The sequence below is a fragment of the Herpailurus yagouaroundi genome, unplaced genomic scaffold (genome assembly GCF_014898765.1).
Source record: "Herpailurus yagouaroundi ecotype Mexico unplaced genomic scaffold, PumYag 200, whole genome shotgun sequence".
Lineage (NCBI taxonomy): Eukaryota > Metazoa > Chordata > Mammalia > Carnivora > Felidae > Herpailurus > Herpailurus yagouaroundi.
Window position 1 is genome coordinate 1,664,097 of NW_024412431.1, and position 14,198 is coordinate 1,678,294.

The 14,198-nt window shown below is 46.6% G+C and overlaps 1 protein-coding gene across 3 annotated transcripts in view; it reads right to left on the reverse strand.

Moving 5' to 3' along the window:
* MUC16 (mucin 16, cell surface associated) overlaps nucleotides 1–14,198 on the reverse strand; it is a 92,318-nt gene that overhangs the window by 58,121 nt on the left and 19,999 nt on the right. For all 3 annotated transcript variants that reach the window (XM_040449798.1, XM_040449797.1, XM_040449799.1), the window contains exons 4-8: nucleotides 12,718–13,263; nucleotides 10,467–10,580; nucleotides 3,042–6,965; nucleotides 1,798–1,922; nucleotides 1,636–1,703 (exon numbers count right to left, since the gene is read on the reverse strand). In XM_040449798.1, coding sequence (XP_040305732.1) covers nucleotides 1,636–1,703; nucleotides 1,798–1,922; nucleotides 3,042–6,965; nucleotides 10,467–10,580; nucleotides 12,718–13,263 — 4,777 coding nt within the window. The remainder of the gene's footprint in view (nucleotides 1–1,635; nucleotides 1,704–1,797; nucleotides 1,923–3,041; nucleotides 6,966–10,466; nucleotides 10,581–12,717; nucleotides 13,264–14,198) is intronic.

The window sequence follows — 14,198 nt, forward strand, 5'->3', positions numbered from 1 at the left end:
ACAGTCCCTGTCCACTCAAGAAGGTAAGTACAGGTGACATCCCCTCCAGTAAGAGCCGAGTCCTGCTTGGGCCATGGGATTGGGGGTGTGGAGCTCCCAGGGAGGAAATGAGGATCCTGAACCCAGGCAGCATGACTGAAGACCTTGGAGGAGGTGAGTGAGTCACCTCTGTGTCTGGCTGTGACTCTGTCTTAACAGCCATCATGGAGCCTAAAGGGAAGACTTTGTTTCAAGTTGGTGAACCCCAAGGCTGAGGCCAACCCCTTGGGAACACCTTTGGAGCAGACAACCAAATTTTGAGGAAAACAAAAACAGAGAAGATGACATAAGAGGCAACAAGGGGCAATGTGGTTCAAAAATACTTTTGTCCTGAATTTAAGCTGAATCTCTAGTGACTCATCTAGACTGGGGGCTTTACAAGAAGAGAGATCCCCTCTCTTCCTTGTCTGGGAGTTCTCGCTATCGCCCACGCTAGTCAAAGCATTCCCATTTGATGCTCATTTAGGGTAGGACAGTGGTTCTCCAAGTGTGGCTCAGGGACTCCTGGGCTTCCCAAACTCTTACAGGGAGCCCACCAAGTAAAAATATTTTCGTATTCATACCAAGACATTATTTTCACTTTTATTCTCTTAGGAGTACACAGTGAAATTTTTTTCCCAGAGGCTATGAGATGAAATATTGTAAAAGATCAAATGCAGAAGCAGAGGAGGGCCTGGCTGGCTTTGTCAGAAGAGTATATGAGTCTTGATCTCGGGGTCACGGATTCAAGCCCTGTGTTGGGTGTACCAATTACTAAAATAAATAAATAAACTTAAAAAAATGCAGAAGCAGACAGCCTACTGTCTTTTACTAAAACAAGCATCAAAAATATCTACAAAAATGTAAACAATGGTCCTCTCCTTGTCATGCTTTTTGGGGGGGGCAAGGGGAGAGGGGAAACATGGCTATTATTCATAAAAATAATGTTATTTGTGTTAACACATAATAGGTTTGTTATTTTAAATAAATGAATGTATTAATATAGTGTTTGTCTTAATTTTGGATCCAGTAAATACGGGCAGATACAACCCCCAAGCCCAAAGGCTCTTTGGAGTTCTGAGTACTTTTAAGGATGTAGGTTGTTGAGCCCAATGACCTTGAACACTGCTGTCTCGTGGTTAAAGGGAGAGACTCAAGAACTGGAACCTCTGGGTTCAAATCCTGGCTCCTCTCAAGTACTTTACTACTCTGAGCCTCAGTGTTCTCTTCTGCAATGTGGGATAATAATCGTGTTGTAAAGATGAGATGAACGAAAACATGTACCTCACGTAGATTCTCGGTGGCATGTTGTATGGGCAATATCATCTTATTGATGCCCCCATCTCATGGGGAGATGGGGGCAGGTGTGGTGGGTGGAGCTCATTTAGGATGGCTTTAGTCTATAACACTTGGTTGTAGGAGCACAGAGAGGTTATGCAACTTGCCCAAGGTCACACAGTTAACAAGTGAGAGATCAAGGGTTCAAACCTAGAAACTTTGGATTCACTATGATATACTGTCTCTTGGCAAAGGCCCAAGGCTGTGGTTGACTGAGACATGAAGGACCAAGAAGGGAGAGAATCGGGGTATCTGTAGGTGCTTTGGAAGAAGACTCACCTGAACAAGGTCAGCCTGCAGCCATCATAGAGGGAACCAACACTGCTGTTTTCGAACAGAGTCCTGAGCTGGGAACAAATGAGAGAGTGATGAACCGGAGGGGCCAAGATGGCAGGGTGTGGAGGGCTTGGGATGAGATGAGCATTGGTGGGGGGCTCTCACCAGGTGCTGCAGGTGTCTCTCAGTGGCATTGAATATCTCAGAGCCCGAGTTCCCCATGTCCTCGGTGTAGTGCAGGCTGGTGATGGTGAAGTTGACAGTAAAAGGCATCAAGAAAGGGGCTGCAGCTGTGGTGGTGGAGAGAGTAAAATGAGGTCAGTTCCGAGTCAGGCCTGGGCTGGGGGTGGGAGGTGAGGCTCTGAGGACCCACCTTAACTCCAGCACCTAGCTGGGGCTTGGCCTAAGCTGTCCTTTTTGAGAACACATCATGTCACCATTTAAGACCCTCCCACATAGGGTGACCAACCATCCCAGTTTTTCCAGGACCATCTGGGTTCCTGGGATGCTGACTTCCAGCTGGAAAAGTGATATAGACTTGGGAAAACCAAGCTGGTCACCCTCCTGCCACTTCCCCTTGGCTCTTACCGTTTCAGCATGCAATAGCACCTGTATCTCTTTGTTGCAGGGGAATGAACAGGCCCCAGGGAGCATCCTGCTAGCAATGATTGATGCGGGTTGGCGGATACATATCCCAGCTCCCTAACCCACTCCCCAGAGAGGAGGACTCCAAAGTTCACATTCTGTGCATTCTCCTGGGGTTCCCCTCCAGCCTTCAGACCTGATAAATTTCTACCATTCGAGGCAGCTGGTGTGTGATACCTCACTGCTATTGCTCTAACGAACTAGCACACCACACGGCCATACTCCAAAGAACTGGAAACGGACTCAAACAGATCTGTGCATACCCATCTGCATAGTTGCACTATCCACGGTAGCCAAAAGGTAGAAACAGCATGAGTGTCCATCAATACACGAATGGACAGATAAAATGTGGTCCATCCATACAATGGAATGTCATCCATCCATAAACAGGAATGAGGTTCTGATGCACACTGCAACATGGATGAACCATGAAGACACTGTGCTCAGTGAAATAAGTCAGACACAAAAAATCAAATACACTGTGTGATTCCACATACATGAGATATCTAAAGTAGGCTAATTCAAGAAGACAGAAGTGGATTAGAGTTACCAGGGGCTGAGGGGAGTGGGGGAAGAAAGCTAATGCTAATGGGGACACAGATCCCATTGGGAGTGATCAAAGGTTTTGGAAAAAGGACAATATTCATATAATACTGCGAATGAAATTAATGCCACTGAATTATGCATCTAAAATGGTTAAAATAGCCAGTTCTATATTATATACACATTTTTACCACCGTAAAAAAAAAAAAAGTCATTCTTACTTGTTTCTGAAGTCACACTCAGAGAGGTCAAGGTGGACATCCCAGCTGAGGTCTCAGGGACAAAGGGACTTGCCACAGATGTATTGAAGGTGGCTGCAGTCTCCACCATGATGGGGCCTGAGCCTGTGGCAGCTAAATTAGTGGTCTCAGGAGTTGTGGTTTTCAGGATAGCAGTTGGACTCGATCCATCTCTGTGACTGGTTTTAGGTGGTGTTGGGGTCTCTGATGCTATCAAGGTCACAGTGTCCCCTGTCACAGTCTTGGACAATTCCAGGAGTTCAATTGAGGTCACAGGTGGTGAGGGTTCTGTGCTCCAGGAAGTTAAGGTATGAGACTCACCAGTGGTTTCAGGGGTACTGACAGGCCCAAGAACACCAGCAGTCAAAGTTGGGCCACCTGTGCTGGCCTCTGATGCAGCACTGGTGGCCAATAAGCCTGTGGTCTTCAATAACACAGGGGAAAGAGTTGACGTTGAAATAGTTGTGATATCTGTGCCAAGATGGGTGGAGAGTGAGGCTGTTTCTACAGGAACACCAGGTGAGACTGTTGGACCCAGATCAACTCTGCTGGTCTCCATCATGGATGTGGTGAAGGATGTTGTCTCTGGTAGACCGAGGGAAACAGTCCGAACTGGAGGAGCTGTACTCATCTCCAGCTCAGGTTGGACAGAGAGTGAGGCTATGGTCTCTGGTAAATGAGGAAAAGCAGTTGAACCAGGAAAATATGTACTTGTCTTTGCACTGGGGTGGGTGACCAATAAGCCTGTGGTTGCTGGTTCACCAGGAGAAAGAGTCAGACTTGGAATAGTCATATTGGCATCTGTCTCAGAAGTAGGAACGTGAGAGGTCACCATATCTGCTGCACCAAGAGAGACAGTTGGAGTTGGAACCACTGAACTGGTTTCTTCCCCACGGCTGGTGGCTATTGACTGTGTGGTGTCTGGTTCACGTTTGGAAAAAACTGGAGTTGTTTTGGGGACAGTTGGGCTAGTTTCTTCAGAATGAGTGACTGATGAGACTGTTGTATTTGTCTCCTTAGGAGAAATAGTCAGAGTTGGAACAGCTGAACTGGTTTCTGTCCCAGAATGGGTGACCCATGAGGCTGTCATCTCTGCCTTTTGTGGGGAATCAGTCAGAGTTGTAAACATTGTACTGGCTTCCACCCCAGAACTGGTGACCAGTGAGGTCACCAGCTCTGGCACAGTAGAGGAAACAGGTGGAGCTGGAATGGCTGAGCTGGTCTGGATCTCAGAATAAATGATTGTTGAGGCTGTGGTCCCTGGCTCACCAGGAGAAAGATTGAGAGTGGGAATGACTGTACTGGCATCTTTCTCAGAACTAGTGACCTGTGAGGTCACCATATCTGGTACACCACGGGGGGCAGTTGGAGTTGGAACAGCTGAACTGGCTTCTGCCCCATGGCTGGTGGCCATTGCGTATGTGGTATACAATTCACTATGGGAAACATTGGGAGTTGTCCTGGAAACTGTTGGGCTGGTCTCTGCAGGATGGGTGACCAATGAGACTACTGTATCTGGCTCCCCAGGGGAAGCAGGCAGAGTTGGAACAGCTGAACTGAACTCTGTCTCAGAATGGGTGACCCATGAGCCTGTGGTCTCCATTTGACCTGGAGAAAGAGTCAGAGTTGTAAAAGTTGTACTTGTCTCTGGCCCAGAACTTGTGGCCAGTGAGATTTCTACCTCTGGTACGCCAGGGGAGATGGTCAGAGTTGGAATGGCTGAACTTGTCTGTGCCCCAGAACTGGTAGCTATTGAATGTATGGTATCTGATTCACTGTAAGAAAAATTGGGTGTTGCCTTGGGAATAGTTGAGCTGGTCTCTGCAGGATGGGTGACCAATGAGACTGCTGTATCTGGCTCCTCAGGGTAAGAAGTAGGCAGAGTTGGAATAGCTGAACTGGCTTCTTTCTCTGAAAAGGTGACCCATGAGGCTGTGGCCTCCAGTTCATTCAGAGAATCAGCCAGAGTTGAAAAAGTTGTACTGGTCTCTACCCCAGAACTGGTAACCACTAAGGTCACCAACCCTGGTATGCCTGGTGAGATAGTTGTAGCTGAAAATGAACTGACTTCTGCCCCGGGAGTGGTGGCTGTTGAGAGTGTGGTACCTGATTCACTATGGGAGAAATTTGGAGTTATTCTGGAAACAGGTGTGCTGGTCTCTGAGGAATGGGTAACCCGTAAGGCTGTCTCTGATTCATGTGGGTAATCAGTCAGAGTTGGAAAAATCGTACTGGTCTCTGCCTCAGAATTAGTGACCAGTGAGGTCCCCACTCCTGATACACCAGGGGAGACAGTCAGAGTTGGGATGGAAGAACTGGTCTGTGCTCCAGGATGATTAACCCATGAGACTGTGTTTGCTGGTTCTCCAGGAGAAAGAGTCAGAGTTGAAATAACCATACTGGCATCTGTCCCAGAGCTAGTGGCCTGTGAGGTCACCATATCTGGTACGTCAGGGGAGATAGGTGTAGTTGGAACAGCTGAACTGGCTTCTGTCTCAAGGCTGGTGGCTGTTGAGGGTTTGCTATATGATTCACTATGGGAAGCACTGGGGGTTGTCCTGGGAACCGTTGGGTTGGACACTGCAGGATGGGTGACCAAGGAGACTGTTGTGTCTGATCCATACAGGGATTCAGTCAGAGTAGAAGAGGTTGTACTGGTGTCTGTCCCAGAACTAGTGGTCTGGGAGGTCACTGTAGCTGGCACACCAGACGAGACAGTCACTGTTGGAATGGCTGAACTGGCTTCTACCCTAGGAGTGGTGGCCATTGAGAGTATGGTGTCTAATTCACTTTGGGAAAAATTTGGAGTTATTCTGGAAACAGGTGTGCTATTCTCTGTGGAATGAACCCACAAGGCTGTTGCATCTGGCTCACCAGGGGAAACAGTTGAAGTTGCAACAGTGGAAATGGCTTCTGTCCCAGGAGGGGTGACCCATGAGGCTGTTGTCTCTGGTTCATGTGGAGAATCAGTCAGAGTTGTAAAAGTTGTATTGGTCTCTGCTCCAGAACTGCTAACTGGTGAGATTCCCACCCCTGATACACCAGGGGAAATGGCTGGAGTTGGAATGGCTGAACTGGTCTGTGCCCCAGGATGGGTAACCAATGAGGCTGCTGCATTTGGCTCACCAGGGGAAGTAGTCGCAGTTTGATCAGTTGGGCTGGTCTCTGCTCCAGAATTAGTATCCATTGAGGTCACCAGCCCTGGCTCACCAGGAAGGACACTTGGAACTGGAATAGATGAACCGCTCAGTGCCCCAGGTTGGGTGACCCATGAGGTGTTGGTCTCTGGTTCATCTTGGGAGTCAGTCAGAGTTGAAATAACTGTGCTCATCTCTGCCCCAGGACTAGTTACCAGTGAGGTCACCATTTCTGGTACACTAGGAAAGACAGTCAGAGTTGGAACTGCTAAACTGACTTTTTCCCCAGAACCAGTAGCTGTTGGGGGTGTACTGTCTGATTCGCTGTGGGAAACACTCAAGGTTGCCCTGGAACCAGTCAAGCTGGTCTCTGCAGAATGAAAGGCTCGTGAGGTTGTGGTCTCTGGCTCACCAAGGGAAACAGCCAGAGTTGGAGAAGCTGGACCGTTCTCTGCATCAGAACTAGGGACCAGTGAGGGTGTAGTCTGTGAGCCTCTATTGAAAACAGACGGGGTTGTCCTGGGAACTTCTGTGCTGGTCTCTGCCCCAGGTATGGTGGCCAATGAGGCGGTCATCTGTAGAACATCAGAAGAAATATCTGGGGTTGAAATGACCGTTCCTCTTGTGCTTGTGCTGGTCACCTTGCCTGATGTCCTGAGGAGAGTCCATGTTCCCGAAGCGGGGGTAGAGACAGTAGTGGTCAGAGTTGCTGTAGAGGTGGTCTTCAGAGCTGTGGTCTCTGCTCTCTCCATCCAGTCTGTTGGTAGTCCTGTGAATTGGGGGATGGACACATAGTTTGCACAAAATAATTGCCGCTTACTGGACTGGCACTAGCTACTTTTTTCTCCACACGAGGAAACGGAGAGAAATGTCTCTGCCTGGGGTATATGCTTCTGGAACGGGAGAAGGAATTGTCAGAGGCATCCCCGCACCTTCCCTTTCTCGTGTGGCACTGTAACTCCATGAATTCTTAACCACTCCTTTTTCCCAAACATTTTCTGTACTCTCCGGCCCCCGAGCCTTTTCTTAAGGCTGTTTCTCTTGTCTGCCTCATCCATCGTTCATCAGATTCCTTACGTTCTGCCCTTCTTCAAACCCTAGCATGAACCTACCTTTACAAATCCATGTCAGAATTCATCTTTCCCTTCTCGATATTTCCTTATCCTAATGTCTGAATCGACACAGCGGCACTCCTCACGGTCGGCTTGGTAAGAGCTATTCGTAGCCAGAAGACTGCTTGGCATACAGTAGGTGCCCACAAATATTTGCTGAATAAATGAGCGAGTGAATGAATGGATACATAGATGGAGGTATGCAAAGAGAGATGTCTTCTCTGGCTTGAGAGAGATCAGGTATCATTGTGCTCAAGAGCTTGGGCTCCGTTAGAAGGTGGTCCTGCACTCAGATTCCGACTCCCCCACTAAATGGATGTGTTACCAAACCTTGCTGGACTTCCATATTCTCATCTGTAAAGTAGGTATAAGTACAGTGGCCATCTCAGAATGCTGATAAAAATTCACCCAGCACGGTGCCTGGTTCAAATACTGCTAGTACCTGCTATCACTGCTGTTAACTCCTATTACCACCTATTACCATGGTTATTATTACCATTACTTCGGCTACTATTACCTCCTATCACTGGGGTTATTACTGCTATTTTTACTACTTTTTGTGTTTCCACTACAAAATAAATGTTTGCTGAGTCGGAATTTGCCAGGAACCATGCTAGACCAAAGCTGGCCAAGGTGACTAGAATTCAGATTCTGATGACGAGTAAAGTTGCATTGGCCGAGACAGCAGCTACTGACTGGGGCCTCAAAAAATGGTCCGAGGGAAGGATGGAGGACCATTGGGAGGCTTCTCCAGAAAGACCACAAAGCCCATTGACTTGGTCCAGGAACAAAATAAAAAGGATTTGGACTCTGATGGGGAGCCATGTCCCTCTTTTACTAAGACCATCTAAAAAAAACCCCACATTTCTGGGAGTGGATATTCTAAAATGCTTTATATGTATTTGGTGTTGATGGGGGGGGGGGGACAATTGCCAAGCACCTAGCATGCTTTATCTCTTTTATCCTCATCAGAGCACTTAATATACATTATATTGTTCTTGCAGTTTCGCAGAAGAGAAAGACAGAAACTCAGAGCTCATCATCTGCCAAGGTCACAGAGCTGCTGGCCACTGGTGTGGAAATTTGAACATCGTTCTGCCTGAGTGCTAAACCAGCACTCTCCAGCACTGAAATCTATGATTCCCTAACTGAAGTTCAAGATCCTGTGGGAGCCAGCATGAAAAGAGAAGGACGTAAGGAGAAAATGTCCATCCGGAGAGGTTAAACAAGAGTTCTCTGGTTCAGTGGTTCTCAAACCTGGGGTGATTTTGCTCCCAGGGGATACTTGGCGATGTCAGGAGACCTTTTTGGTCATCGCTACTGTGTATATGTGGAGGGTGCTACTGGCATGTGGTGAGTAGAGGCCAAGGATGCTCCTAAACATCCCACAGTGCACAGGACAGCCTGCAAGTAATTATTTGCCCGATGGGACTGAGGCTGAGAAACCCCACTCTATTTTGAAAGCAGTCAGTGAATATGGTTAGCTATTCCTCAGAAGCTTTGCCATCTAAATACTGGTCACCACCTGAATGAAACCCAGTGATTCATTTCTTGGTGACCCAACATAGTCAGTCCTGTCAACGCCCCACTTATACCCTATACAGTGACGATGGGATCCTGATGCAGCCTCTGTGACTCCACACCTAAGGGCGTTCACTCAGCCTGTGTGTGTTGGGGTGCGGGGCAGGCTGGAAGTGCTGAGGGTCAAGCATCCCACAGCCAATGACAGAAGGAAGTTGGCTGACAAAAGCCCCAGCTGCTTCATTCCTCAGATTAGACAACACTGAGATGTTCTAGGCTGTCTCCCAGAGCTCCCCAGTGGGACCGACACCGTGGCCCGTAGCTGTGGCCTGATCATGAATGCACCTTGCATTGACTTCCCTTCCTTGTCTTCTCCAGTGCTTCCTGGGACCATCCCCCACCTGTGACAAACCACTTCTCCCATATTCTTAACTCAAGTTTGCTTCTGGGGGAACCAAATCAAAGATGCCTGGTCACAGGATAAGACTAATAACCTGACTGGGGGGTAGGAGTGACTCTGTCCAAAGACTGCATCTTGGAAAAAGACTCCAAAATGTACTGGTAAAATAGACTGGTCTCCAAAAATCTTGGGAACAGCTTAATGGGTATGGGGAGCTTTACCTTTTAACCACACAATGAAGAGGACCCCTTGCCATATACACCTGCACCTCTTAAACTCTCAGACAGAACAATAATACTGAGAAATGTTAACAGGTGCCTTTTAGAGGGAAAGATTCCACATCAATAATGGTGTAAAACCCTAGGTTGAATAAAGCCAAACGAATTTCTTTACAGTAGAATTTCTCAGAGCCTTTAATATATTTATGCATGCTATCGTTCTTTAGGAAGGAGCAATATATTCGCCAAACTTTTTTTTTTTTTTTTTTTTTGCCACAAAATTCTTTGTCTTTTTGTTAGGGGTATCCAAGCATTACCAAGCCTTAGAAGGTTTCCTGAATATCATTTTCTGTTGCTGTCTCCAGGATCATTTCCCACCACTCCATCCTTCTACCTCACACTTTAGCAAAGGTGAATTATTTGTTCCTCCAAGATATTTCCAGTTTTACCCCTCTCTGTGCTTTTGCATGTGGCTGGCTGTTCCCTCTATCCAGAATGTCTCCATCAACTCCCTTTGTCTTTCTGGTAAATCCCTAGTCATCCCTTCAAACCCAGTTCAAATATTATCCCCCCCATGAAGCCTTCCTTCTATAGTTCAAATACATCTTCATTGCATACATTTACATTTGCATCACAGGAATTTCGTTCCTTTGTTGTTTCCCACGGGTCTGAGAGCTCTGAGGACACCGTGCCCAAGGATTCTCATCTGCACATCCTCAGCTTATAGCACAGTCTCTAACACAGAGAGAGTGATCAATACGCATTTTCAGAATTAAGTTAAACTGGGTCATATTTGTGGGATTGGCATATCCACCCTTGAACTAAACTCACTATGCATGTTATGAGGAAAAGAAAAGTGGTAACATCCACCTGGTAACAATTAGACAAAGATCCAGCTAAGACAGGGAAGCCCATGACCACCCCACATTATTCTTTCTCTTAAGAAACACTTCATCTCTCTGGAAGAGGAAATAAGGTCACAAGTGGGATTACAGGGAAGTAAGCAAAGGTGAACCTACCTATAGGACTGGCAGATGATGTGGGTGCCACATGTACATGGACTGGTCCTGTGACACCTCCATGGGCTGCTTCATTGGGTATCTTTGTAATACGCTCCACGACGCCATCAGTCCCTGTGGGTGAGGGTGGAGAAGAAACCTGGGTTAATTCATCTCATCCAGAGAGAGAGCACTGTTCAAATGAATCCACTTCATTGACTATACAACTCAATTCTTCTCAAGTCCAGGACTTGAGCCAGGGCTATATGCCACGAGTGACCAGCCCTGTCCATTCGCCCATTCATCCACCCATAGATTTGTCCATCTTTCCTTCTACCATTGCTATATGTACCCATCCATCCTTCCTTCTTTCATTTATCCATTTTTCCATTCTTCCTTTGATCCTTCTATTCCCCCAACCACCCTTCTACCTTCTTACCATCCTGCTTATCCCTTGCTTCCTGAACACCCATGACTCAACTACTGAGCCATGTTTTAAGACCCGGATCAATACCTGTCAATGTACCAATCAATTTTATTGTGAATTGAGAGGTAACCAAGTCATCCTCCTATAGATGTTGTCCATCAAAGCAGGTGCTAAAGTGGTTAGCTAAAGTGGTCTCCCAAACAAAAGTTGGGGCCAAATTCAACTTTTCAGAGGAATGGAATCCCCAAGAGGTTCCTTTCCTCATCTTCAGATCTCTTGGAGGGGTGTACCTCTTCCTAGGCCCCAAGTCCTTCCCACATCCCATACATACTTTGTTCGATCATCTTTTATTTGCTCACCAATTTCTTCACTTTTCCCTTGTGTTTGACTCTGTCCTTAATATAAAAACATAATCATTTCAAAGGGGGATATTGAGCCTATATCTATGTGAAATTTAGCTGTTTTGCTAGTTCTATTCAACCCGTTCATACTCCCTTCATTAGAGTCCCTGAGGGCCCACACGTTGTCAAATGACTCACCTCATTTCAACTTGACTATCAAGCATCTGATGGGACTGACAATTTTCCTTCCTAAAACTCTCCCCTCCTATAGCTTCTGTGATGCCAGAATCTCTTTCTTTTTCTCCTCCCTCCTGACCACTGCTGCATAGCCTAATAATTAAAAGCATAGATTCCTAGTGCCATATAGTCTGAGTTCTTACTACTTATTAGCTTTGTGATCTTGAGCAAATCACTTAACCTTCTGTGCCTTGGTTTACTCATTTGTAAAATGAGCTTATAATTATCTTTTCTTTTTTTTTTTTTTTTTAAATTTTTTTTTCAACGTTTATTTATTTTGGGGACAGAGAGAGACAGAGCATGAACGGGGGAGGGGCAGAGAGAGAGGGAGACACAGAATCGGAAACAGGCTCCAGGCTCTGAGCCGTCAGCCCAGAGCCCGACGCGGGGCTCGAACTCGCGGACCACGAGATCGTGACCTGGCTGAAGTCGGACGCTTAACCGACTGCGCCACCCAGGCGCCCCAATAATTATCTTTTCTTTAAAAAAGTTGTGTTGGAATGAGGATTAAAAAACTTAAAAAAATTTTTAATGTTTATATTTATTTGAGAGAGAGAGAGAGAGAGAGGCAGAAAGAGGAGGAGACACAGAATCTAAAGCAGGCTCCAGGCTCTGAGCTGTCAGCACAGAGCCTGACATGGGCTGGAACCCACGAACTGCGAGATCATGACCTGAGCCAAAGTCGGATGCTTAACTGACTGAACCCACCCAGGCGCCTGAGGATTATGTAACTTAATAAAACAGTGCCTTGACATAGAATAAGTGCCCTAGGAAAATCTATTGTTACTGGAGTGCCTGGGTGGCTCAGTTGGTTGAGTGTCTGACTTGGGCTCAAGTCATGATCTCACAGTTCGTGGGTTCAAGCCCTGCGTTGGGCTCTGTGCTGATGGCTTAGAGCCTGGAGCCTGTTTCAGATTCTCTGTCTCCCCCTCTCTCTGCCTCTCCCCTGCTTGCCCCTGCTTGTGTGTGTGTCTCTCTCTCAAAAATAAATAAGCATTAAAGAAATAAAAATCTGTTGTTATTAGCATTATCGTTGTCATAATCATAGTAATGTTAAAACATCTATCATGGTACTGGAGTCATCCAATGACTTGCTTATTTATATTTGCTTCTCCAGTGCCTAGAACTGAGGATAGATCAACAAATGTTTGCTGAAAGAATTTCTGTGCAGTAATAAACTCCTAAATAACTCCTTTATACCTCTCAGGAAAAGAGTCATCTCCTATGAGCCCCTAATAATGGGAGTACAGGATCAGTAGGTCCTTACTTGTCAGCTGTGTTGAGTGTGGAGGAAGTTGAGAAGCCCTCGTCTCTGTTCCTAAGTGAATCTGCTCTGTCATTCTGGTATCCACACTGGATGATAAAGATGTCCTGACTGGCTTGGTCCATGTCTCCAAAGTACTGGCCACAACCAAGGGTCCTTCAGCAGTGCTGCCCTCTGTCCCTGTGTTGGTGGCCACTGTGTGCGGGGTAGCCGTTGAGGAAGTGCTCCCCTGGGGGGCTGGGTTGGTTGAAACATCTGTGGTAGTGGAGGCCGAAGAGGGGAAAGGCATTGAAACTGATGAAGGTAGACTGTCTGCCACAGTGGACAGAGCATCTTTAGGGCCTGGTTGCGTCCAAAATAATGGACTGGCTGAGAAGGCGGCTGAGCTGGCACCTGGGACTCCAGATGTAGCTGCTGACGGAGAAGGTGCCAATGTGTCAGCTGAAAGGGTCTCAGCTGAAGACAGCATTACTGTGCTCAGGTGATGAGTCCTTTCTGATACAGACACAGAAAGCTTGGGTTCTGGGAAGGAGGTTACACTGGCAGGCCCTGCGAAAGAGAGAGATGCGTAAGAGAGAGAGATCCACTTGAATTCCATCACACTGCCAAGATGAAGGCTGGTCCAAAACTCATATTTTCCCAGTGACTTCAGGCTTGGAACCCTTGAAAGTATGAGTGGACAGGGGCACCTGGGTGGGTCAGTCAGTTGAGTGTCTGACTTGTGATTTCAGCCCAGGTCACGATCCCAGGGCTGTGGGATCGAGCCCCATGTCAGGCTCTGTGACAAGGGTGGAGTCTTCTTGAGATTCTCTCTCTCTTCCTCTGCCCCTAGCCCCTGATCTTGCGCATACTCTCTCTTTCTCTCTCTCCCTCTCTGTCTCCAAAATAAAACAAAACAGAAAAACATTAGCGGACAGAGGAGAGAAAGGTGTGTTTAAAGGTGACTATAAACTAGAGTCTAGGGCTATGAATGTCTCCTGCAGTCCAGGATAGAGATGGGAAAGTGGCCCTGCCTCAACATTCTGGGGCCAAAGAAGATCAGTATTGGAGTGGAAATATTAGTCTCTTCCGTGGAACAGATAATGCCCATTGGATAAGAGGTTCTGCAAGGCTCATTAGGACAGAGAAAGGTGCCACATTGCAGAAAAGCTAGTCTACACGTTAATTACAACTATAGTTGTGAAAAGAAATGTATATTCTTTTAATTTACAGTAATGTCAAGGGTGGCCATTGTTTCAAAGGAGGTGCTCTTCCATAATGGAGATAAAATGATGAAAGATCCCAAGACTATGACTAATAAAACTCTGTCAGAGCTAGAAATGTGAGGTGAGGTGAGAGGAATAGGAAATAATTTTCTAATATCAGTTATTGTGAAAGAATCTAAAGAAAGGAAGGGGGAAGCATGGAACACTACCAAAAAAGCAAAAGCAGGGTTTAAAAGAAAGAAAGAAAGAAAGAAAGAAAGAAAGAAAGAAAGAAAGAAA